This window comes from Coregonus clupeaformis, chromosome 18 (assembly GCF_020615455.1).
Source record: "Coregonus clupeaformis isolate EN_2021a chromosome 18, ASM2061545v1, whole genome shotgun sequence".
NCBI lineage: Eukaryota > Metazoa > Chordata > Actinopteri > Salmoniformes > Salmonidae > Coregonus > Coregonus clupeaformis.
The window spans coordinates 414,191-438,646 of NC_059209.1; the positions used below are offsets into that span (position 1 = coordinate 414,191).

Sequence of the window (24,456 nt, forward strand, 5' to 3'; positions counted from 1 at the left end):
ATTTGTAAGAATTTGAAGTTAGGATAGCCTGAACATGAGGAAATTGGTTTAATATAATAATATGCCATTTAGCAGACGCTTTTATCCAAAGTGACTTACAGTCATGTGTACATACATTTTTACGTATGCAGGATCTCTAGCTTGAACGGATCAAGAGTTACTGTTGATGAGTTATTTATGCAAATGCACTTACATTTGTGTTGTTTTAGTTGTACAAATGTTATTAATAATTTTCAATTAGGATAGGCTGACTATGTGAAAGGTGGTTTGGTGTCTCTAGCTTAAATGGAAGAAGAGTTACTTTTATTGGGGTATTTTACGCTAATGTTTTCACGTTTCTATAGTTGTAGTTGTTGAACGTTTTGAAGAATTTGACGTTAGGATAGTATGAAAATGAGAAAGTTGAACTGTTCAAGAGTTCATGTTGGTGAGTCATGTTATGCTAATTTTCATTTGTATAGTTATAGTTGTTAAAAAAAGAAATAAGAATTTGAAGTTAGGATAGCCTGACCATGTGATTTAGCTTGAATGGTTCAACAGTTACTGTTCGTGAAAAATGGTATGCTGATTTAAGCAAATTGCATAGTTATAGTTGATTAAAGTGTATACGAATTTGAATTGAGGATAGCTTGAACATGTGAAAGTTGGTTTGGTGTCTCTAGCTTGAATGGTTCAAGAGTCACTGCTGGTGATACTTTTATGCTAATGTATGCAAATGTTTATAGTTATAAAAGTGTTGATAAGGAAGTCGTCGGGTGAGGTTGTGTGTCTCTCTGGCGGGAGGTAAGCTTGGCTTAAATGGCTTATATGGTGTCGAGTAAAGCTTAAACCATGTATTTAGATTGTAGTTAGGTATTGTAGGTAGTTATCGTAGGATATTGTAGTTATCGTAGGTTATTGTATGTAATTATTGTAGGTAAGTATTGTATTCGGCTGAGCCCGGTGAAGCATGAGGCTAGCTAACCCACTACCTGGACTAGCTAGCGGGTAGCTACTGGTAACTATTAGCAACTGTGGATAGTTGTTTCACGCTTGAGAGTACCTGTAATTACACCAACTAGCTGCCTACCATTCAGCTGTTTTTCTAACCTCATTCTCTGAAGCGTTAACGTTAGGTAGTTAGTAGCTACTGTGCTCGAAATGTTGCTAGCTTGTTGCTACCTGGATAGCTAACTAAACAATAGCTGGAACGACCTAGCGAACAGACACGAACTGGCTGAGTCGATTCAGTGGCTAGCTTTGCACTTGGCTAGCTAACAGTAGCTGCTAGGGGTAAGATATAACCTACATTTGTGTTTTGTTTTTACATACTGGTAAACAGAGTCGTTCAAGGGAATTCGGGACATGGGTGATGAGTTAACGTTAGCTTGGCTCTCTCTGTGTGTTCGTGCCGTGGGAGGAGGGTTTTTTTCGTTGGCAGAAAGCAATGGCTAGCTAGTATGCTAACTATTCTAGCTAACTAACTGGCTGAATAAGTTGACGTCGGACTCGCTCAAGCTGTCGGGACTAACCCAGAACTTTACACAACGTTATACACGGACACGAATGATCTGCTTGGCGTGTTGACACACTGGTGGTTTGTTGTGGCCGAGTATTGGTGCTAAACCATGTTGTTGGAGCCCGGCATGCTAGTTGGCTGTGGCGTCATATGACTAGGTGCCCTGGACGGTTTTCACGGAAGAATACTGTACCAAGTTAGCTAGCTGAATAAACTAAGCTAGTCTATTCCTAGAAAACATTGAACCGCTGTAGTTTACAACAATTATAGTTTCTGAGGTGGAAGTTGGGAGAGTTATATTTGGGTGTTTCAGTGTAACGTAAGTGAGGGAGGCCCCGCTCTCTCGCTTTCCCAGATGTTTAGTTCATTTCATTCCGATCTCCTTTGCATTATTGTAGCCATTTTCTGTAGCCTGTCAACTATGCGTCTGTCTATCCCTGTTCTCTCCTCTCCGCACAGGCTATACAAACGCCTCACACCGCGTGGCTGCTGCCACTCTAACCTGGTGGTCCCTGCATGCACGACCCACGTGGAGTTCCAGGTCTCCGGCAGCCTCTGGAACTGCCGTTCTGCAGCCAACAAGGCAGAGTTAATCTCAGCCTATGCTATCCTCCAGTTCCTCGACTTCTTGGCGCTGACGGAAACATGGATTACCACTGAAAACACTGCTACTCCTACTGCTCTCTCCTCGTCTGACCATGTGTTCTCGCATACCCCGAGAGCATCTGGTCAGCGGGGTGGTGGCACAGGAATCCTCATCTCTCCCAAGTGGACATTCTCTCTTTTCCCCCTGACCCATCTGTCTATCTCCTCATTTGAATTCCATGCTGTCACAGTCACTAGCCCATTCAAGCTTAACATCCTTATCATTTATCACCCTCAAGGTTCCCTTGGAGAGTTCATCAATGTGCTTGACACCTTGATAAGTTCCTTTCCTGAGGATGTCTCACCCCTCACAGTTCTGGGTGATTTAACCTCCCTACGTCTACCTTTGACTCATTTCTCTCTGCCTCCTTCTTTCCACTCCTCTCCTCTTTTGACCTCACCCTCTCACCGTCCCCCCCTACTCACAAGGCAGGCAATACGCTTGACCTCATCTTTACTAGATGCTGTTCTTCTACTAATCTCACTGCAACTCCCCTCCAAGTCTCCGACCACTACTTTGTATCCTTTTCTCTCTCGCTCTCCTCCAACACTACTCACTCTGCCCCTACTCAGATGGTAATGCGCCGTCGCAACCTTCGCTCTCTCTCTCCCGCTACTCTCTCCTCTTCCATCCTATCATCTCTTCCCTCTGCTCAATTCTTCTCCCTTCAATCTCCTGATTCTGCCTCCTCAACCCTCCTCTCCTCCCTTTCTGCATCCTTTGACTCTCTATGTCCCCTATCCTCCCAGCCGGCTCGGTCCTCCCCTCCTGCTCCGTGGCTTGACGACTCATTGCGAGCTCACAGAACAGGGCTCCGGGCAGCCGAGAGGAAATGGAGGAAAACTAGACTCCCTGCGGACCTGGCATCTTTTCACTCCCTCCTCTCTACATTTTCTTCCTCTGTTTCTGCTGCTAAAACCACTTTCTACCACCCTAAATTCCAAGCATCTGCCTCTAACCCTAGGAAGCTCTTTGCCACCTTCTCCTCCCTGCTGAATCCTCCTCCCCCTCCCCCCTCCTCCCTCTCTGTAGATGACTTTGTCAACCATTTTGAAAAGAAGATTGACGACATTCGATCCTCGTTTGTTAAGTCAAATGACACTGCTGGTCCTGCTCACACTGCCCTACCCTATGCTTTGACTTCTTTCTCCCCTCTCTCTCCAGATGAAATCTTGCGACTTGTGACGGCCGGCCGCCCAACAACCTGCCCGCTTGACCCTATCCCCTCCTCTCTTCTCCAGACCATTTCCGGAGACCTTCTCCCTTACCTCACCTCGCTCATCAACTCATCCTTGACCGCTGGCTATGTCCCTTCCGTCTTCAAGAGAGCAAGAGTTGCACCCCTTCTCAAGAAACCTACACTCGATCCCTCCGATGTCAACAACTACAGACCAGTATCCCTTCTTTCTTTTCTCTCCAAAACTCTTGAGCGTGCCATCTTTAGCCAACTCTCTTGCTATCTCTCTCAGAATGACCTTCTTGATCCAAACCAGTCAGGTTTCAATACTGGTCATTCAACTGACACTGCTCTTCTCTGTGTCACGGAGGCTCTACGCACTGCTAAAGCTAACTCTCTCTCCTCTGCTCTTGTCCTTCTAGACCTGTCTGCTGCCTTTGATACTGTGAACCATCAGATCCTCCTCTCCACCCTCTCCGAGTTGGTCATCTCCGGCGCGGCTCACTCTTGGATTGCGTCCTACCTGACAGGTCGCTCCTACCAAGTGGCGTGGCAAGAATCTGTCTCCGCACCACGTGCTCTCACCACTGGTGTCCCCCAGGGCTCAGTTCTAGGCCCTCTCCTATTCTCGCTATAAACCAAGTCACTTGGCTCTGTCATATCCTCACATGGCCTCTCCTATCATTGCTACGCAGACGACACACAACTAATCTTCTCCTTTCCCCCTTCTGATAACCAGGTGGCGAATCGCATCTCTGCATGTTTGGCAGACATATCAGTGTGGATGACGGATCACCACCTCAAGCTGAACCTCGGCAAGACAGAGCTGCTCTTCCTCCCGGGGAAGGACTGCCCGTTCCATGATCTCGCCATCACGGTTGACAACTCCGTTGTGTCCTCCTCCCAGAGTGCGAAGAGCCTTGGCGTGACCCTGGACAACACCCTGTTGCTCTCCGCTAACATCAAGGCGGTGACCCGATCCTGTAGGTTCATGCTCTACAACATTTGTAGAGTACGTCCCTGCCTTACACAGGAAGCGGCACAGGTCCTAATCCAGGCACTTGTCATCTCCCGTCTGGATTACTGCAACTCGCTGTTGCAGTAATCCAGACGGGAGATGACAAGTGCCTGGATTAGGACCTGTGCCGAAAACCTTGTGTCATTGCCAACAAAGGGTATATAACAAAGTATTGAGAAACTTTTGTTATTGACCAAATACTTATTTTCCACCATAATTTGCAAATAAATTCATAAAAAATCCTACAATGTGATTTTCTGGATTTTTTTTCTTCTCATTTTGTCTGTCATAGTTGACGTGTACCTATGATGAAAATTACAGGCCTCTCTCATCTTTTTAAGTGGGAGAACTTGCACAATTGGTGACTGACTAAATACTTTTTTTCCCCCCACTGTATAGACGTAACTTATAACATAGTACAAAGCCAATTTAGGGTTTCCATTAAACTAATTATCATGGCGGAGCTAAGGGGATGAAGTGAAGGAATTTCATTTTGTATCAGATGGTCAGAAGATAAACCAGTGTAATTAGGCTATTTGCGGGATTTCTTTGTCATTTCAATGGCATAGAATGAAATATGGGTTTCTGAGTGTAATCAACTGTTGGTAGGTGTTGCTTAGACAGATACTACAAAGTATTTGGTTGGGTGATGTAGAATGGAAGATTTAGCAGCGTGCTTGGTTCAAATTGAAAGACTCACTTATTTAACAGGAATAGCGAGACGATTTCGAGGTAGTAATTCTTTTTGCGTTGCCTAATGGTTTGCTAGAGTAAACGATTGAGAATGTTGGCGTAATGTCAATCAATAGATTGAATATTAATACTATGGATACAAATTCAATATATGCTTGTCAACTACAGCAAGTGTTTGGTTTATTACTTGTAGCCTACGTAGAAAGGAAAGTTACCTAGATCTGCTGACTTCTAATAATGGCGGATTGGTGGTTTCATAAGAGCTATGGCGATTATCTTAGTTGATGACAGGGGATAATAATAGTATAGTGCAGAAGAACAGGGAAGCGAATGTCGCATCTTAATGAGAAATGAAGCAAGGGGACAAAGAGAATAAAAAGAGTATTAAAAAACACCAGGGATAATGAAGCAGTGTTGGAAGGAAGCAGAGTATGAAAGATAACATTAACTGAGGAATATAGAAACTTTTAGCTGAGGTCACTACAGAAATATTACTGACACAATATCGTAACAGAGAAACTGAACCACACATGAAGCTACTACAGCAATCTAGGATTGTGAAAGTTGTTAAGTTAGTTTTTAACCCTACGATAGAGGTAAATGAAGAACGCTGTTTGAGAATGGAGAGTTTCTAGGTGTTGATCTGCGAGTGTTAGCAACTGGGGTTCGCTGAACTCGAGCGAGCTGTACGTGTCATAATGGGTTAAGTTTGGTGTATTCGGTTCACTGGTTTCTGCGGAAAAGGAGGAAGTAAAAAGGGGGGTGAGTGTTACCGGTGTGAAATGGATAGCTAGTTAGCGGTGTGAACTAGTAGCGTTTCGATTGGTGACGTAACTTGCTCTGAGACCTTGAAGTAGTTGTTTGCCTTGCTCTGCAAGGTTGCGCCTTTTGTTGAATGACGGGTAATGGTGCTTCGAGGGTGACTGTTGTTGATGTGTGCAGAGGGTCCCTGGTTCAAGACCATGTAGGGAAGGAAGCAAAACTGTTACATTGATGCTGTTTACCTAGATCACTGGGTGAGTTGATAAGATTATACGAAAGAGATTGGCCTACCAACCCATGGCGGCATAGGATAACATAGTAATTAAAGTGGCATCCCTGTGAGTAGATGTTTTGTTTGTTTTTCACAATAATTTATCACCTGCTAAAGTACTGTTAGATGGCAAGACAGTGGTAGAGGATAATAGAGATTGTAGAGGGTTTTCTGTGTTAAAAGGAAAGTAGGTTAGTTGAGAGATGAGAAATGTCGAATTGGATTGTTTGAGTAGACTGGTATTAAAATAATGCTTTCTAGTAAGGTGAATGAAAATATGTTATTAGGTAGTAGTGGTTTGTGAATAGAATTTACTAATGCCATGATTTAGTAAGCGGGTGAAAGAGAGTAGTGCTCGCTGGGCTATATCGGGATGTAAAGGACGCAGATGGTAATGTGAAGCAGATATCTGAATAGTTGAATATGGAACGTTCTTTGACCATGTTTTATAATTATTATTAAATTCTATAGTTTGCGTAACACCAGTGAGTTATGTTAATTAATTCTAAAACGATAATCTGTTTCTGGTACGTTTGTCACGAATTCAGCCGAGGCTGCCCCTCCTACTTGCTCGGGCAGGCTTCGGCGTTCGTCGTCACCGGAGTACTAGCTACTACCGATCCATGTGTCTATGTTCGACTTGTTTTGTCTTTATTGGTCACACCTGTTTCCCATCATGTAGTTATGTATTCCCTATTTAACCCTCTGTCTCACACTGTGTGTTGTGCGTGTTAGTTCATGTTTTGGTTGTCGTTAGTGTGCAGGTTTGTTCCTCCCTGCGTGGAGGTTTTGTTCATTCATTTACCTACGAGTAAAGTAAGTTTTTTCAAAGTTTTTTCGACGTTCAGGCGCAGCTGGGTACTTTATTAATCGTCAGTTTACCCGTAGGTTAGGGATTCCTATTGTGCCAGTTGATGTGCCCTTCCCTACACATGCCCTAGATAGTCGCCCTTTAGAGTCAGGTCTGATTAGGGACGTCACAGCTCCACTCTGGATGAAGACGCAGGAGGGGCATGAGGAAACAATTAGTCTCTATCTGATTGATTCTCCTGCGTTTCCAGTGGTGTTGGGGCTTCCCTGGTTAACCTCTCATGACCCCACTATTTCATGGTAACAGAGGGCTCTCAAGGGATGGTCAAGTCAGTGCTCGGGGAGGTGTGTAGGTGTTTTCGTAGGGGCAACTACGGTGGAAAGTCCAAATCAGGTTTCCACCATGCACATTCCGCCTGAATAAGCCAATTTGGCTCTCGCCTTCTGTAAAAAGTAGGCGACTCAATTACCACCCCATCGACAGGGGGATTGTGTGATAAACCTCCAGGTAGGCGCTGCGCTTCCCCGGAGTCACATGTATCCTCTGTCACAGGAAGAGACGGCAGCTATGGAAACATATGTCACCGAATCTCTGAGGCAAGGATACATTTGGCCTTCCACTTCCCCTGTGTCATCGAGTAAATTTTTTGTGAAGAAGAAGGATGGTGGCTTACGCCCGTGCATTGACTACCGTGGTCTTAATCAGATCACAGTAAAATACAGCTATCCACTACCTTTGATTGCTAGTATGACGGAGTCATTGCACGGGGCGCGCTTCTTCACGAAATTGGATCTCAGGAGCGCGTACAACCCGGTGCGTATCCGGGAGGCAGATGAGTGGAAGACAGCATTCAGTACCATCTCTGGGCACTATGAGTACCTCGTCATGCCATACAGTTTGATGAATGCTCCATCAGTCTTCCAATCTTTTGTTGATGAGATTTTCAGGGACCTGCACGGACAGGGTGTAGTGGTGTATATTGATGACATTCTCATATACTCCGCTACACGGGCCGAGCATGTGTCCCTGGTGCGTCAGGTGCTTGGTCGACTGTTGGAGCATGACCTGTATGTGAAGGCGGAGAAATGTCTGTTCTTCCAAGAGTCCATCTCCTTCCTAGGACACCGCCTGTCCGCGTCAGGTGTGGAGATGAAGATTGACCGCATTTCGGCCGTGCGTTATTGGCCGACTCCAACCACGGTGAAGGAGGTGCAGCGATTCTTAGGTTCTGCCAACTACTACCGGAGGTTTATCCGGGGCTTTGGTCAGGTAGCGGCTCCCATTACCTCCTAGCTGAAGGGAGGACCGGTGCGTCTACAGTGGTCAGCTGAGGCGGACAGGGCTTTTGGTCATCTGAAGGACCTGTTTACTTCGGCTCCAGTGCTGGCTCATCCGGATCCTTCCTTGGCATTCCAGGTTGAGGTGGACGCATCCGAGGCTGGGATTAGAGCTGTACTGTCTCAGCGCTCGGGTACGCCACCAAAACTCCGCACCTGTGCTTTCTTTTCTAAGAAGCTCAGTCCGGCGGAGCGCAACTATGATGTGGGGGACCGGGAGCTGTTAGCTGTGGTTAAAGCTCTGAAAGTGTGGAGGCACTGGCTTGAGGGGGCTAAACACCCTTTTCTCATTTCGACTGACCATCGCAATCTGGAGTACATCCGGGCGGTGAGGAGGTTGAACCTTCGCCAGGCAAGGTGGGCCATGTTCTTTACCCGTTTTGTGTTTACTCTTACTTACAGACCAGGTTCCCAGAATGCTAAGGCAGACGCCCTGTCCCGACTGTATGACACAGAGGAGAGGTCCATTGAGCCCACCCCCATACTTCCGGCGTCGTGTCTGGTGGCACCGGTGGTGTGGGAGGTTGACGCGGACATTGAGCGGGGTTACGTACCGAGCCCACTCCCCCCCAGTGTCCAGAGGGTCGGATGTATGTGCCGCTCAAGGTTCGCGATCAATTGATCTATTGGGCTCACACATCACCCTCCTCTGGTCATCCTGGCATCGGTCGGACAGTGCACTGGGCAGGTGGAGAGAGTTAACCAGGATGTGGGTAGGTTTCTGCGGTCCTATTGCCAGGACCGGCAGGGGGAGTGGTCGGGTTTTATCCCCTGGGCAGAGATGGCCCAAAACTCACTCCGCCACTCCTCTATTAACCTTACTCCTTTCCAGTGTGTGTTAGGTTATCAGCCGGTCCTGGCACCTTGGCATCAGAGCCAGATCGAGGCTCCTGCGGTGGATGAGTGGTTTCGGCGCTCGGAAGAGACCTGGAACGCTGCTCAAGTACACCTGCAGTGGGCCATCAGGCGACAAAAGGCGAGCGCCGATTGCCACCGCAGTGAGGCCCCGGTGTATGCATCGGGGGACAGGGTCTTGCTCTTGACCCGAAACCTGCCCCTTCGCCTGCCCTGCTGGAAGCTGGGTCGGCGGTTTATGGGGCCATTTAAAGTCCTGAGGAGATTGAACGAGGTTTGTTATAGGTTACAGCTTCCTCTTAATTACCGTATTAACCCCTCGTTCCATGTGTCTCTCCTCAGGCCGGTAGTAGCTGGTCCACTCCAGGAGTCTGAGGTATGGGAGGTTCCTCCGCCCCCACTGGACATCGAGGGGGCACCGGCGTACTCGGTCCGTTCCATCTTGGATTCGAGACGTCGGGTGGGGGGCCTGCAGTATCTCGTGGATTGGGAGGGGTACGGTCCGGAGGAACGGTGCTGGGTCCATAGGAGGGACATCCTCGATCCCTCCATGTTGAGGGATTTCCACCGTAGTCATCCGACACGCCCTGCTCCGCGTCCTCCTGGCCGTCCCCGAGGCCGGGGTCGGCGCACGGCAGGAGCCGCGCGTCAAGGGGGGGGGGTACTGTCACGAATTCAGCCGAGGCTGCCCCTCCTCCTTGCTTGGGCAGGCTTCGGCGTTCGTCGTCACCGGAGTACTAGCTACTACCGATCCATGTGTCTATGTTCGACTTGTTTTGTCTTTATTGGTCACACCTGTTTCCCATCATGTAGTTATGTCTTCCCTATTTAACCCTCTGTCTCACACTGTGTTTTGTGCGTGTTTGTTCATGTTTTGGTTGTCGTTAGTGTGCAGGTTTGTTCCTCCCTGCGTGGAGGTTTTGTTCATTCATTTACCTACGAGTAAAGTACGTTTTTTCGACTAACTCTGTGTCCTCCGCCTGACTTCGTCTACCTTATTACACTGACGCCTTGACAACGTTGCACAATGGGAGGTAGTTTTTACCATTATGCTGATGGAGAAGTACACATTTTTTGTAAGTTCTGAATTTATTAAACAATAGGTTTCTATTTTAATACATCAATGCAACAAGTTGAGCTGATTACATTACCGAAAAGGGGTTATGGGTTTATATTAGAAGGTGTAGTCTACATAATGAAACGTGGTATTATCTGATGTTTTGAGTATAATTATTTCTTATAGGATTGGTGGAAGTACCTTACAGTAGGTATGTTAAGGAAGACGTAGATCACATCTCAAACAACTTTTTAATAGACGCTTGGGGATCAAATATCACTGATTCTTTACGCGTAGTAATTGCTTATATTTGCGAATGTCTAAACTATTACATTTAGAGGGATGGCAGTAACAATCTAAGGGGAAACAGATATTTACTATGTCGGGGGGAAAGTCATCCAGTAACGATACCATGATGATTTGATATGGGATAAAATGAAGCCGATTTTGGGGTTTAATAATCATTGTGATAATTACAGAGAATGAGGTATTACATTTACAGGTATAATAATAATAATAATAATAATAATAATAATAATAATAATAATAATAATAATAATAATAATATAAAGGGTTATCAATTAAAAATACTCATTGTAAACTTGAGTGGTTTTCATCTTTTGAGAGATTTTATGTAATCTTCTTCTGGAGTATTAATGAGGAATTAGAGTGAAACAAACGATTATTGATGTGAGGTAGGACAGGGTATATCTGCATCATGTTTTGTGTGTAATTAATATTTTGGGATTTCTGATTATAATTAAATGTTAACGAAATGTATACTTTCTCTTCCAGGAAAATTTGGATTTCCTTATCTCTCATTGGGATGTTTCCAAAGTCTGTGGGCTAGGGGGAGCAGTTAGTACAATTCGTCTTATAATTAGGTCGTAAGAGGGAGCTACCAAATTAAATACAGCCTGGCTATTTTTGTTTGTTGTTTTCCAATATGTTTTTTCAAATAACCACACACAACCCACCTATTATAATGGTTATATAGGGTTTTTATTTTTATTTTAGGGGGTTTTAATAGGTCAGAGATGATAAGTCTTAAAGGAACACACACGGAACTTTCTGAAGTTTTTTGTTTTATGAGTGAGTTTTGGGTAAACACGTGATTTCTTTTGAGAAGAAATGTGAAGAGGACTTCATGTACAATTGGGATACAAAGCATTTATTAAATGTTTTGACTGTTGTTAATGATTAGTCTATACTATACAATGGAACACTTCTTTGAAGGGTTGAATGACCTCTGAACTCCGTCCTGACTTTCTAGTGTGAATTGGTCACCCACACTGGAAAGCCAAGAGAATTTAAGGTAATTTATTATACAGAGTTGAGGCAAGGGGAATGCTACTGATGAGCTATGTGTTCTGGCTGATTCCCTCGGCGGAGGGACAGACATCCAAGAACTTCAAGATCTTCCAGAATTTCAAGAATCACCTGACTTTCACACCTGACATTCATTTCCCTGTCTGTGGAGAGTTTCCCTAATATAAATTGGGGAGTATATTAGATATTGGTATTAAGAATAATTGGTCAAACATAATAATTAGTCATATAGTTATTGCTTATATGGATTTCTTCGATTAGAAATGAACTCAACTAAACTGTTATGTTCTGTCTTGTCTTGTGGTAAATACAGATGGTGTCTTGATGCATAGCAGGGATAATTTGGCCTAGAAAGTTGTAAACCAAAAATAAATAAAAATAATAATAATAATAAACTTTGAACCGGATGAAGATGAACATCAGAGGCGTTGAAGATGTTCCTGTACAGCACCACTTCTACCTGCAACCGGTCTACAACAGCCAATCGAAGCTATCAACTGATTTTCTCTCATGTTTTCTATCTCGAGGGAGTGGGACAGGAGTCCACCATTGAGTGAGAATGGAGAAAGATCTGTTCAAATACAACATTTCTCATGTTGTTGGTATACTGGGTGGCAAATGGACAAGACAATGGGGTGTAGAGATGGTGGTGACTTGGATGAGACATTGAAGTTGGGACATTGTCATGGGCAATTCGTTTTGAACTATGAAGCTGTTAACATAATGAAGAGATGCCAGAAGATTTCAGTGCCGGGGAAGGAAGGGGTTGGTTAGCTGTGTCGACAATACATTTGGATTTATCTAAATTTGCTCATTTGGATAGGAGGTACAGTGAGGGAAAAAAGTATTTGATCCCCTGCTGATTTTCTACGTTTGCCCACTGACAAAGAAATGATCAGTCTATAATTTTAATAGTAGGTTTATTTGAACGGTGAGAGACAGAATAACAACTATATCCAGAAGAAAAAAAATATCCAGAAAAACGCATGTCAAAAATGTTATGAATTGATTTGCATTTTAATGAGGGAAATAAGTATTTGACCCCTCTGCAAAACATGACTTCGTACATGGTGGCAAAACCCTTGTTGGAAATCACAGAGGTCAGACGTTTCTTGTAGTTGGCCACCAGGTTTGCACACATCCCACTCCTCTTTGCAGATGTTCTCCAAGTCATTAAGGTTTCGAGGCTGACGTTTGGCAACTCGAACCTTCAGCTCCCTCCACAGATTTTCTATGGGATTAAGGTCTGGAGACTTGCTAGGGCACTTCAGGACCTTAATGTGCTTCTTCTTGAACCACTCCTTTGTTGCCTTGGCCGTGTGTTTTGGGTCATTGACCCATTTGCAATGCCCTGGCTGAGGGAAGGAGGTTCTCACCCAAGATTTGACGGTACATGGCCCCGTCTATCGTCACTTTGATGCGGTGAAGTTGTCCTGTCCCCTTAGCAGAAAAAAACCCCCAAAGTATAATATTTTCACCTCCATGTTTGACGGTGGGGATGGTATTCTTGGGGTCATAGGCAGTATTCCTCCTCCTCCAAACACGGCGAGTTGAGTTGATGCCAAAGAGCTCCACAACACTTTCACCCAGTTCTCCTCTGAATCATTCAGATGTTCATTGGCAAACTTCAGACGGGCCTGTATATGTGCTTTCTTGAGCAGGGGGACCTTGCGGGCGCTGCAGGATTTCAGTCCTTCACGGCATAGTGTGTTACCAGTTGTTTTCTTGGTGACTATGATCCCAGCTGCCTTGAGATCATTGACAAGATCCTCCCGTGTAGTTCTGGGCTGATTCCTCACCGTTCTCATGATCATTGCAACTCCACGAGGTGAGATCTTGCATGGAGCCCCAGGCCGAGGGAGATTGACAGTTCTTTTGTGTTTCTTCCATTTGCGAATAATCGCACCAACTGTTGTCACCTTCTCACCAAGCTGCTTGGCGATGGTCTTGTAGCCCATTCCAGCCTTGTGTAGGTCTACAATCTTGTCCCTGACATCCTTGGAGAGCTCTTTGGTCTTGGCCATGGTGGAGAGTTTGGAATCTGATTGATTGATTGCTTCTGTGGACAGGTGTATTTTATAAAGGTAACAAGCTGAGATTAGGAGCACTCCCTTTAAGAGTGTGCTCCTAATCTCAGCTCGTTACCTCTATAAAATACACCTGGGAGCCACAAATCTTTCTGATTGAGAGGGGGTCAAATACTTATTTCCCTCATTAAAATGCAAATCAATTTATAACATTTTTGACATGCGTTTTTCTGGATTGATTTGTTGTTATTCTGTCTCTCACTGTTCAAATAAACCTACCATTAAAATGATAGACTGATCATTTCTTTGTCAGTGGGCAAACGTACAAAATCAGCAGGGGATCAAATACTTTTTTCCCTCACTGTATTACTAAGAATGCATTGAGATAATGATCTGTAGTTATTCTCAGGATGAGGAAGGTCATAATAGAATTATGGATATTTATAGTGTATGTTAATATACGTGTACACTCTGAAAGTTGTAATGGGTGCTTTTGTTGAGGGTTTTAATTTTGAGTGATCGGTCCAATGTGAATCACTAAGAATTGTCATTCTAAATTTGGTTTAAATTTGAGATAAGTAATTTGGTTTTGGTTTTGATTCATAAAATGACTGAGTGATTTATGTAAATCATTAGTATATATTAGTAACTAAAGATGTTGAAACTATTTTCAGCAGGTGTGCAATTGTGAGAACTGTCTTAAATAGATATTATGGTTAAAACAGCAATACCTTATTGTAATTGTAATCACTTATATGATTTATTTCGAGTAGAACTTTTTGAATCTTACTGTTTGAAACATGTAAGGATTGTGACTGATATCATGAACATGTTGATTATTAGGTTACCGTATTCACATATTAGTCACTATATACATTTGAACGATTTGGAGGTATTGATAGGGGACTATGTATTCCCAAAGAGGGGGGATTGATGTGGATTTTTAGAATGGTTATATCTATGTTGCTAGGCAAGAAATTAATTGGTTACTATCATGGGGTTTGGTGTGAGTGACATAGGAATGTTTATGCTATTTCCATTTGATCTGACCTTTGGTTGAATTCCTCAATCCTAACTAGTCCAAAGCTGTGCTGATTCAACAGTGACTGAAACCAGTGTTATACTTTGTATCTCTCCTCAGGCATATTATGGGAACAGAGTCAGGGTTGAACAGAGTGGAACATGGTACCTATTAACAGTTTTGGATTTTCAAGCAACTGGGTCTGAAATGTCACTCATTGGACACTATGCAATTGATAATCGTATAGCATTGGATGCTATTACAGTAGATAAAGGGGGAATGTATGCGATTATAGGGGAATGCATTTTGTACATACTTGCCATTATAATAGGAAGGTGTTGGGAAATTAACTAAAACTATGGGAAATATATTAGAGACAGACAGGATTGAAAATGTGGAAACAAGACTACCTCAGCCGATCAGATAGCGCCCCAAGTGAACAGAGAAAAGCTTGGGTTCCTCTGAATGAACATGGAGAATGGAGACTGAAGTTATTTTTATTGGGATATATTCATCTGACTATATTGTAGTCTACATGTAACTTACAAATTGTCATAAATCAATGTATTTTCTGGGTTGATGTCAGGAGGTTGGGAATTAATTTGTATGTTTGGTTTGTTTGGTTCAAGTTACGTTATATCTGTTGAATTTCACTTACAACAGCAAAATAATGAAAACGGGGGATTGATATAACTTCTTTTTATACAGTATTTGTTAATGTCTTTGTCACACCCTGGCTCTGGGACTCTATATGTTGAGCCAGGGTGTGTTCATTCTGTGGTGTTCATTCTAGTTTGTTGTATTCTATGTTTGCCTGAGTGACTCCCAATCAGAGGCAACGAGTGTCAGCTGTTGGCTGGTTGTCTCTGATTGGGAGCCATATTTAAACTGTCTGTTTTCCCTTTGTGTTTGTGGGTTTTTGTTCTAGTTGGTCTTTGTTACCGTTGGACGTTACGAGTCGTTTATTGTTTTGTTGGTTGTGTATGTTATCACTGAAGATAATAAATACCATGTTCGTTCAACACGCTGCGCATTGGTCTCTCCCTAACGATCGTGACAGAAAAACCCACCTCGACTGGATCAAGCAGCGTGGGAGGAGATGAGTGCGAGTCTGGCAAGAGGGATGGAGGCCTTGGCCATGGGTAGGAGTGAAGCCCATAAATTTTTTAGGGGGAGGCTAACGCCGTGGACGACGGGGCAGCAGGAGGCCGCCAGGTTACGGGAGTCACTGGTCACCAGGGGGAAGGAGGATGTAGAGGCACGGCGAGAGGTACTGGCGTGTGTTGCCAGTCCGGTCCGGCCTGTTCCTGATCCCCACGTAGGGCCAGTGGTGTGTGTTCCCAGTACGGTCCGGCCTGTTCCTGCCACTGGCACCAAGTCAGTGGTGCGCTTCGTCAGCCCGGCACGGCCCGTTCCTGCTCCCCGCACCAAGTCAGTGGTGCGCGTCGTCAGCCCGGTCCGGCCCATTCCTGCTCCCCGCACCAAGTCAGTGGTGCGTTTCGTCAGCCCAGCTCGGCCCGTTCCTGCTCCCCGCACCAAGTCAGTGGTGCGCTCCGTCAGCCCGGTCCGGCCCGTTCCTGCTCCCCGCACCAAGTCAGTGCGCTTCGTCAGCCCGGTCCGGCCCGCTCCTGCTCCCAACACCAAGTCAGTGGTGCGCTTCGTCAGCCCGGTCCGGCCCGCTCCTGCTCCCCGCACCAAGTCAGTGGTGCGCTTCGTCAGCCCGGTCCGGCCCGCTCCTGCTCCCCGCACCAAGTCAGTGGTGCGTTTCGTCAGCCCGGCGCGGCCCGCTCCTGCTCCCCACACCAAGCCAGTGGTGTGCGTCGTCAGTCCGGCACGGGCCGTGCCTGTTCCACCGGTGGCTGGTCCGGCACCGGTCAGATGCTTCGCGCCGGAGCTAGAGCAATCCGCTCCACCAGTGTCAAGTTCAGCTCCAGCCAGCGGGGCCAGACTGGACCAGGGGCGCTATGAGGGGTTAATTGGAGGGTGGTGGTCAAGGCCGGAGCCAGAACCGCCGCCGAGGAGGTATGCCCGCCCAGCCCTTCCCTGTTTTGTTTTAGTTGAGGCGCGGTCGCAGTCCGCGCCTTTAGGGGGGGTACTGTCACACCCTGGCTCTGGGACTCTATATGTTGAGCCAGGGTGTGTTCATTCTGTGGTGTTCATTCTAGTTTGTTATATTCTATGTTTGCCTGAGTGACTCCCAATCAGAGGCAACGAGTGTCAGCTGTTGGCTGGTTGTCTCTGATTGGGAGCCATATTTAAACTGTCTGTTTTCCCTTTGTGTTTGTGGGTTTTTGTTCCAGTTGGTCTTTGTTACCGTTGGACGTTACGAGTCGTTTATTGTTTTGTTGGTTGTGTATGTTATCACTGAAGATAATAAATACCATGTTCGTTCAACACGCTGCACATTGGTCTCTCCCTAACGATCGTGACAGTCTTTGATCTCATATAGAGAGGATAAGGACACACCATGTGTTATTTATGTCACTGGTGGGTGCCAGAAGGTCTGCATGCCAATATAGATTGGGGACCACTGGTGCTAATCTTAGAAGGAGTATGTGATGGAATAGCCTGGCTAGGGTGCCACACGATACCATGTTGGGGGATCCTATTATAGGAGATGAGTGACACTCAATAATGGTTGGCAACTGTTGGATGGAAGTAGCTCGGAAAGCATTATATATAAAGGTTTTCTATGTAAGTCATTCGGATGACAATAGGCTACGCCTGTACCGCTTGTCATGTGAATCCAGTACTGCAACTATTAAATAACTATGAATCAACTCTCCATCTAAGTGTTGAACTATTCTCTTACACCCTGAAGTACGAGATACCAGAGAAACTCGTCATAACACTGTTGATGAGTTTTATTGCAAATGCACTTACATTTGTGTTGTTTTAGTTGTAAAAAAAATAAGAATTTTAAGTTAGGATCGCCTGAACATGTGAAAGTTGGTTTGGTGTCTCTAGCTTGAACGGTTCAAGAGTTACTGCTGGTGAGTTATATTATGCTAATGTGTGCAAATGTTTATAGTTGATAAACGTGTTTAAGAATTTGAAGTTAGGATAGCCTGAACATGTGAAAGTTGATTTGGTGTCTCGATCTTGAACTGTTCAAGAGTTCCTGTTGGTGAGTCATTTTATGCTAACCTATGCAAATTTGTAATGTTATAGTGGATAAAAGTGTATAAGAATTTGAAGTTAGGATAGGCTGAGCATTTGAAAGTTGGTTTAGTATCTCTAGCTTGAAAGGAAGAAGAGTTTCCTTTAGTGGGTTATTTTATGATAATGTTTTCACATTTCTATAGTTGTAGTTGTTGAACGTTTTGAAGAATTTGACATTAGGATAGCCTGAACATGTGATCTAGCTTGAATGGTTCAACAGTTCAAACATTTGTATGAATTTGAAGTTAGGATAGCCTGAACATGTGAAAGTTGGTTTGGTGTCCCTAGCTTGAATGGTTCAAGAGTTACTGTTATTGTGTTATTTTATGGAAATGTATATAATTATAATTGATGTTTTTTTAAGAATTGGAAGCTAGGACAGCATGAACATGAGGAAGTTGGTTTAGTATCTCTAGCTTGAATGGTTTAAGATATACTGTTATTGTTCATCTATGCTAATTTGTATAGTGGTAGTTGTTGAAAGTTTTTAAGAATTTGAAGTTAGGATAGTCTGAACATGTGAAAGTTTGTTTGGTGCCTATAGCTTGAACAGTACAATAATTACTGTTTGTAGATTATTTATGCAAATTTATGAAATTTCATATAGTTAAAGTTGATAAAAGTTTTTAAGAATTCGATGCTAGGATAGCCTGAACATGAGAAAGGTGGTTTGGTGTCTCTAGCTTGAACGGAAGAAGAGTTACTTTTATTGGGTTATTTATGCAAAAGCTTTCAAATTTGTATAGTTGTTGTTGTTGAAAGTTTTGAAGAATTTGAAGTTAGGATAGTATGAACATGAGAAAGTTGGTTTGGTGTCTCTATCTTGAACGGAAGAAGAGTTCCCGTTGGTGAGTAAATGTATGCTAATCTATGCAAATGTCTACAGTTATAGTTTATTAAAGTTGGTTTGGTGTCTCTATCTTGAACGGAAGAAGAGTTCCCGTTGGTGAGTAAATGTATGCTAATCTATGCAAATGTCTACAGTTATAGTAGACCTGGCGGCAGGTAGCTTAGTGGTTAAGAGCGTTGTGCCAGTAACCGAAAGGTCGCTGGTTCTAATCCCCGAGCCGACTAGGTGAAAAATCTGTCGATGTGCCCTTGAGCAAGGCACTTAACCCTAATTGCTCCTGTAAGTCGCTCTGGATAAGAGCGTCTGCTAAATGACTAATTTATTTTATTTATTTATTTTTAACGTTTTTAAGAATTTGAATTTATGATAGGCTGAACATGTTTTGGTGGCTCTAGCATGTTACAGATCAAGAGTTACTGTTGGTGGGTTATTTTATGATAATATCTGCCAATTGGTATAGTTTTTAAGAATTTGAAGTCAAGATAGCCTGAACATGTGAAAGTTGGTTTAATGTGTGTCTTGCTTGAACTGTTTAAGAGTTACTGTAGGTTGGTCATTGTATGCTAATTTATTCAAATGTATGTAATTATAGTTGATCAAAGTTAAGAATTTGAAGATAGGATAGCTTGAACATATGGATGTTGGTTTCGTGTCTGAAGCTTGAACGGCTAGTTAGTTATTTTATGCAAATATCTATAGTTATAATTAAATAACGTTTTTAAGAATTTGAAGTTAGGATAGCATGAACATGAAGAAGTTGGTTTAGTATCTCTAGCTTGAATGGTTTAAGAGATACTGTTGGTGAGTTATTTTATGCTCATTTATGCACATTTGTATAGTTGTAGTTGTTGAAAGTTTTTAATAATTTAAAGTTAGGATAGCCTTAACATGTGAAAGTTTGCTTGGTGCCTATAGCTTGAACAGTTCAGTAACTACTGTTTGTAGATGTTTTATTCAAATTTATGCAATTTCATATAGTTATAGTTGATAAAAGTTTTCAAGAATTCGATGTTAGGATAGCTTGAACATGAGGAAGTTGGTTGAGTATCTATAGCTAGAACAGTTTAAGAGTTACTGTTAGTGAGTTATTTTATGCAATATTTTATAGTTAAAATGTATTAACATTTGTCAGAAATGGAAGATAGGATAGCTTGAACATGAGGAAGTTGGTTTAGTATCTCTAGCTTGAATGGTTTAAGAGTTACTGTTGGTGATGTATTTTATGCAAATGCCATGGATGGGCCTGTGGAAAAACGAATTCTGATTGGCTGGGGCTGGCTCCCCAGTGGGTGGGCCTGGCTGCCAAGGCCCACCCACTTGGCAGCCAGGCCCACCCACTGGGGAGCCAGCCCCAGCCAATCAGAATTTGTTTTTCCCCAGAAAATACAGAAATAGTCCTCAGATGGATTATCTTGGCTAAGGAGAAATGCTCACTAAACAAATATGTTCCAAAAATTTGAGAGAAATAAGCTTTTTGCGTATGGAAAATGTCTGGGATTTTTTGTTTTAGCTCATGAAACATGGGACCAACACTTTACATGTTGCTTTTATATATAAGAGCATTAGTGAGGTCGGGCACCGATGTTGGGCAATTAGGCCTAGCTCGCAGTCAGCGTACCAATTCCTCCCAAAGGTGTTCGATGGGGTTGAGGTCAGGGCTCTGTGCAGGCCAGTCAAGTTCTTCCACACCGATCTCGGCAAACCATTTCTGTATGGACCTCGCTTTGTGCGCGGCGGCATTGTCATGCTGAAACAGGAAAGGGCCTTCCCCAAACTGTTGCCACAAAGTTGGAAGCGCAGAATCGTCTACAATGTCATTGCATGCTGTAGCGTTAAGATGTCCCTTCACTTGAACTAAGGGGCCCAGCCTGAACCATGAAAAATCTCCCCAGACCATTATTCCTCCTCCACCAAACTTTACAGTTGGCACTATGCATACGGGCAAATAGCGTTCTCCTGGCATCCGCCAAACCCAGATTCGTCCGTCGGACTGACAGATGGTGAAGCGTGATTCATCACTCCAGAGAACACGTGTCCACTGCTCCAGAGTCCAATGGCGGTGAGCTTTACACCACTCCAGCCGACGCTTCGCATTGCGTATTGTGATCTTAGGCTTGTGTGCGGCTGCTCGGCCATGGAAACCCATTTAATTAAGCTCCCGATTAACAGTTATTTTGCTGTCGTTGCTTCCAGAGGTAGTTTGGAACTCGGTAGTGAGTGTTGCAACCGAGGACAGACAATTTTTCCGCGCTACGCATTCCAGCACTCGCCGGTCCCATTCTGTGAGCATGTGTGGCCTAGCACTTCGCGGCTGAGCCGTTGTTGCTCCTAGACGTTTCCACTTCATCAGCACTTACAGTTGACAGGGGCAGCTCTAGCAGGGCAGAAAGTCACTGAGCTCTTCAATAAGGCCATTCTATTGCCAATGTTTGTCTATGTAGATTGCATGTCTGTGTGATCGATTTTATACACCTGTCAGCAACGGGTGTGGCTGAAATAGCTGAATCCACTAATTTGAAGCGGTGTCCACATACTTTTGTATATATATAGTGTAAGTCTATGGCATTTTTATTGCCATGGAAATGCATTGGGAGCTCATTTAAATATTGCTGTAGTACAAAAAGTATAAATAATATCAAAAATGTTTTCTCAAGCAGTCTAAGCTGGGTCAGTCTTCACATTTGGAAGTTGGTTTCGTGTTAGTAGCGTAAGTCGTTTAAGCGCTAGAACAAGCAGAATGAATCAAATAATTATAATTATATGAGTAAGAAATCTGGAGTTGTGCATTGCTTTGCATGCACACCTAATAATGAATACATTTTGTAAGGAATCTAGAGTTGTGCATTGCTTTGCATGTACACCTAATTAACGGCACCTCAAGTATTTGAACATACTGTGTTTATTTTATAACCCAGGACAATTAATCCTGATGAACAAATGGGTTTCTTAATAACCCAAACTTAACTAAACTATACTTACCAGTCCCTGAAATCTTCCAGTTTTTGCACGCACTGCTCAGTGCGTCAATGTCGAGGAAGATTTTCATCTTTCCGCTGTGACACTGGTTATCAAATGTAATCTGGAGAAAGAGAGACAACTGAAAACAGATTACAAAATGGTCTAACAGTACCAACAGCGCTCCATGGGCGTGATGATGGGGTTACATGTTTAAACACAACAAAGGAACCTTACCGTAACAACGAATGTATAACAGTCCGGTAACTCATGTGAGCGCACTGTTTGCAGGTTGATTCCTTTAAGTTGAAAAGTGATCTTGATGTCGACAAGCCTGAATGGAAAACATGCCAACGTTAATGAAAAATCAATCCCCCATGATCCAAGAACACCTCGCTGCGGCACATGGAATGGGGCAAGGTCGGCTGTAGGGGGGGTCAGCCCACTACTAGTTTTCATTGGTTGAGACGCAATTGCATTCCACCACGCTCGACACAACATAGCCTGCGTGGTGATATATCAGCAGGTACATGTAAAGCCTCAATTACATTTACATTTTAGTCATTTAGCAGACGCTCTTATCCAGAGCTACTTACAGTTAGTGAGTGCATACATTTTTCATACTGGCCCCCCGTGGGAATCGAATCCACAACCCTGGCGTTGCAAGCGCCATGCTCTACCAACTGAGCTACAGGAGGCCTCAATCATATTACCCATAAGCCAGCGGTTCCCAAACTATGGATTGTGACCCCATGTGGGGTTGCCTGATATGAAAATGGGGTCGCCCACAAAATATATATACTGAACAAAAATATAAACGCAAAATGCAACTATTTTTAAACATTTGACTGAGTTACATTTCATATCAGGAAATCAGTCAATTGAAATAAATAAATTAGGCCCTAATCTATGGATTTCACAAACTGGGCAGGGGTGCAGCCGTGGGTGGGCCTTGGAGGACATAGGCCCACACACTTGGCAGCCAGGCCCACCCACTGGGGAGCCAGGCCCAGCCTATCAGAAAGAGTTTTTCCCCACCAAAGGACTTTATTACAGACAGAAATACTCCTCAGCACCCCCCCATCATTGTATTGTGGTTAACCTTAAAAATCTAAATGAAAATTATTCAAATATAAAATATAAAATTCAACCAGAGTGTGCCCTTAGATCATGGAAAAGGCCGCACTTGACCGTTGCAATTGAATCATTCCCACGCTGAATGACTAGGCCCACTAAGCTATGAAACCACACACTATTGCAGACTTTGATATTACCGGCCACAATTGATATGGTGAAAACAATGTGTGGGGAGGCAGAGGCACAGAAACTCACATCAATATCTTTGTCAGATAATACTGTTAAACAAACAAGAATTTATGCTATTGCTAGTAATCAAGAGGAAACTCTGACTTTTGTTTGCTATACAGATTGGGGGATGCTATTCACGAGGACATATTGTTCTCTCACGATTCCCGAGCATGAAACGGCATAGGGGATGTGACGAAAAACAGATTATATAAACAGACTATATGGGATCGAATGGTGGGCGTTTGCACAGATGGGGCTCCATTTATGATGAGACGGCGGGCAGGCCTCTGCACTCTAACTATGAATGTGTCTCCCTCTGCTATATGAGCGCATTGTATGATACACCGAGAGCAACTGTTGGCAAAAGATCTGAGCAAAGAACTCGGAGATATACTGCAGCAGGTAACTTCAATTGTAAACTACATCAAACCACATCCACTGCACGCACTCCTGTTCGCAAAACTATGTGGCGATATGGGATCAGAGCATGATAATGTTCTATTTCACACCGAGGCTTGGTGGTTATCGAGGGGGAGTGTTGGAAAGATTTTTCGCATTGAGAGAGGAACTGTTGTCATTCACAATGGATGTAATATTCACAATTGCCTATGTAACAGACATATTTGAGAAATTGAATGAACTAAACACATAACACAGGGGAAATACAAAAACATTCTACAGATGAGTGACCGAATCAGTGGATTCAGAGGAAAGAATTGTTATTGGAGAGAGTCTTCCTAAAGTGAACCATGCCCCCTTCCCTTGGCTGTGCATGTTTCTATCAGGAAACAGCATCAGTAAGTGTCCCACACGAGTGGCCTTGTGGTTAGAGTGTCCACCCTGAGATTGGAAGGTTCAATCCCTGGCCGAGTCATACCAAAGACTGTAAAAATGGGACCTGATTTGTTGCCGTTTGGCACTCAGCATTAAGGAGATAGATTGGGGGAAAGGCCCTGCGATAGACTAGTGTCCTGTCCAGGGCGTGTACTTGTACATCAAGCTGCCTCATGCTACAGAAACAGGACATAGGCTTCTGCCCTATGAGCCGTTCCGGCTCGCACAAGCCAAGGCTTGTGCAAGGCTACTTACTTACAAGTGATGACTGCTCACCACCAACGCTTGGAAGATTACTTTGGGACCTACTTCCCAATCCATTTGACTGTGATCCTGGCTCAGTTGACATGCCAGTAAGTTAAATCGAACAGCTGATCGAGCTGTCATGTGACGGAATGCTGCAGACAACAGGTCACTACGGAGGAGTTTTGGTTCCTGACTCAAAGGAAATACCCTGCCATCTCCCTCTGAGCATTAATGCCATGTTCAAAACAACTGGGAACTCGGAAATCTCTGACTTCCGACTTCAGTGTGTTCAAGACTACTGGGAACTCGGAAAAGAAAAATCGTTTTGAATGGTCGGGAACTCTGGCCTCTTTCTAGAGCTCTGACTTTTCGACCTGAAGATCACTGACAACATGATTTGACCTTGTATTCTTCTGAGTTCCCAGTTGAAAGCACCATATACTCTAACTCATGGTACCCTTCGCCAGCTCATATCTGTGTGAAGCTGGATTCAGTACTCTCGTCTGCATTAAAACCAAATATCGATCCAGGTTGGATGTGACAGTAGAGATGAGGAGTGCAATGTCGACCACGCCCCCTGACTTTGAAACGCTCTGACG

The 24,456-nt window shown here is 43.9% G+C and overlaps 1 protein-coding gene across 4 annotated transcripts in view; it reads right to left on the bottom strand.

Annotated features, from left to right (window-relative positions):
• mcoln2 (mucolipin TRP cation channel 2) overlaps nt 1-24,456 on the bottom strand; it is a 98,951-nt gene that overhangs the window by 55,445 nt on the left and 19,050 nt on the right. For 3 of the 4 annotated variants that reach the window (XM_041840029.2, XM_041840026.2, XM_041840028.2), the window contains 2 exons: nt 21,707-21,803; nt 21,494-21,611 (listed from right to left, as the gene is read on the bottom strand). In XM_041840029.2, coding sequence (XP_041695963.1) covers nt 21,494-21,611; nt 21,707-21,803 — 215 coding nt within the window. The remainder of the gene's footprint in view (nt 1-21,493; nt 21,612-21,706; nt 21,804-24,456) is intronic. The other variant, XM_041840027.2, reaches the window with a different exon arrangement.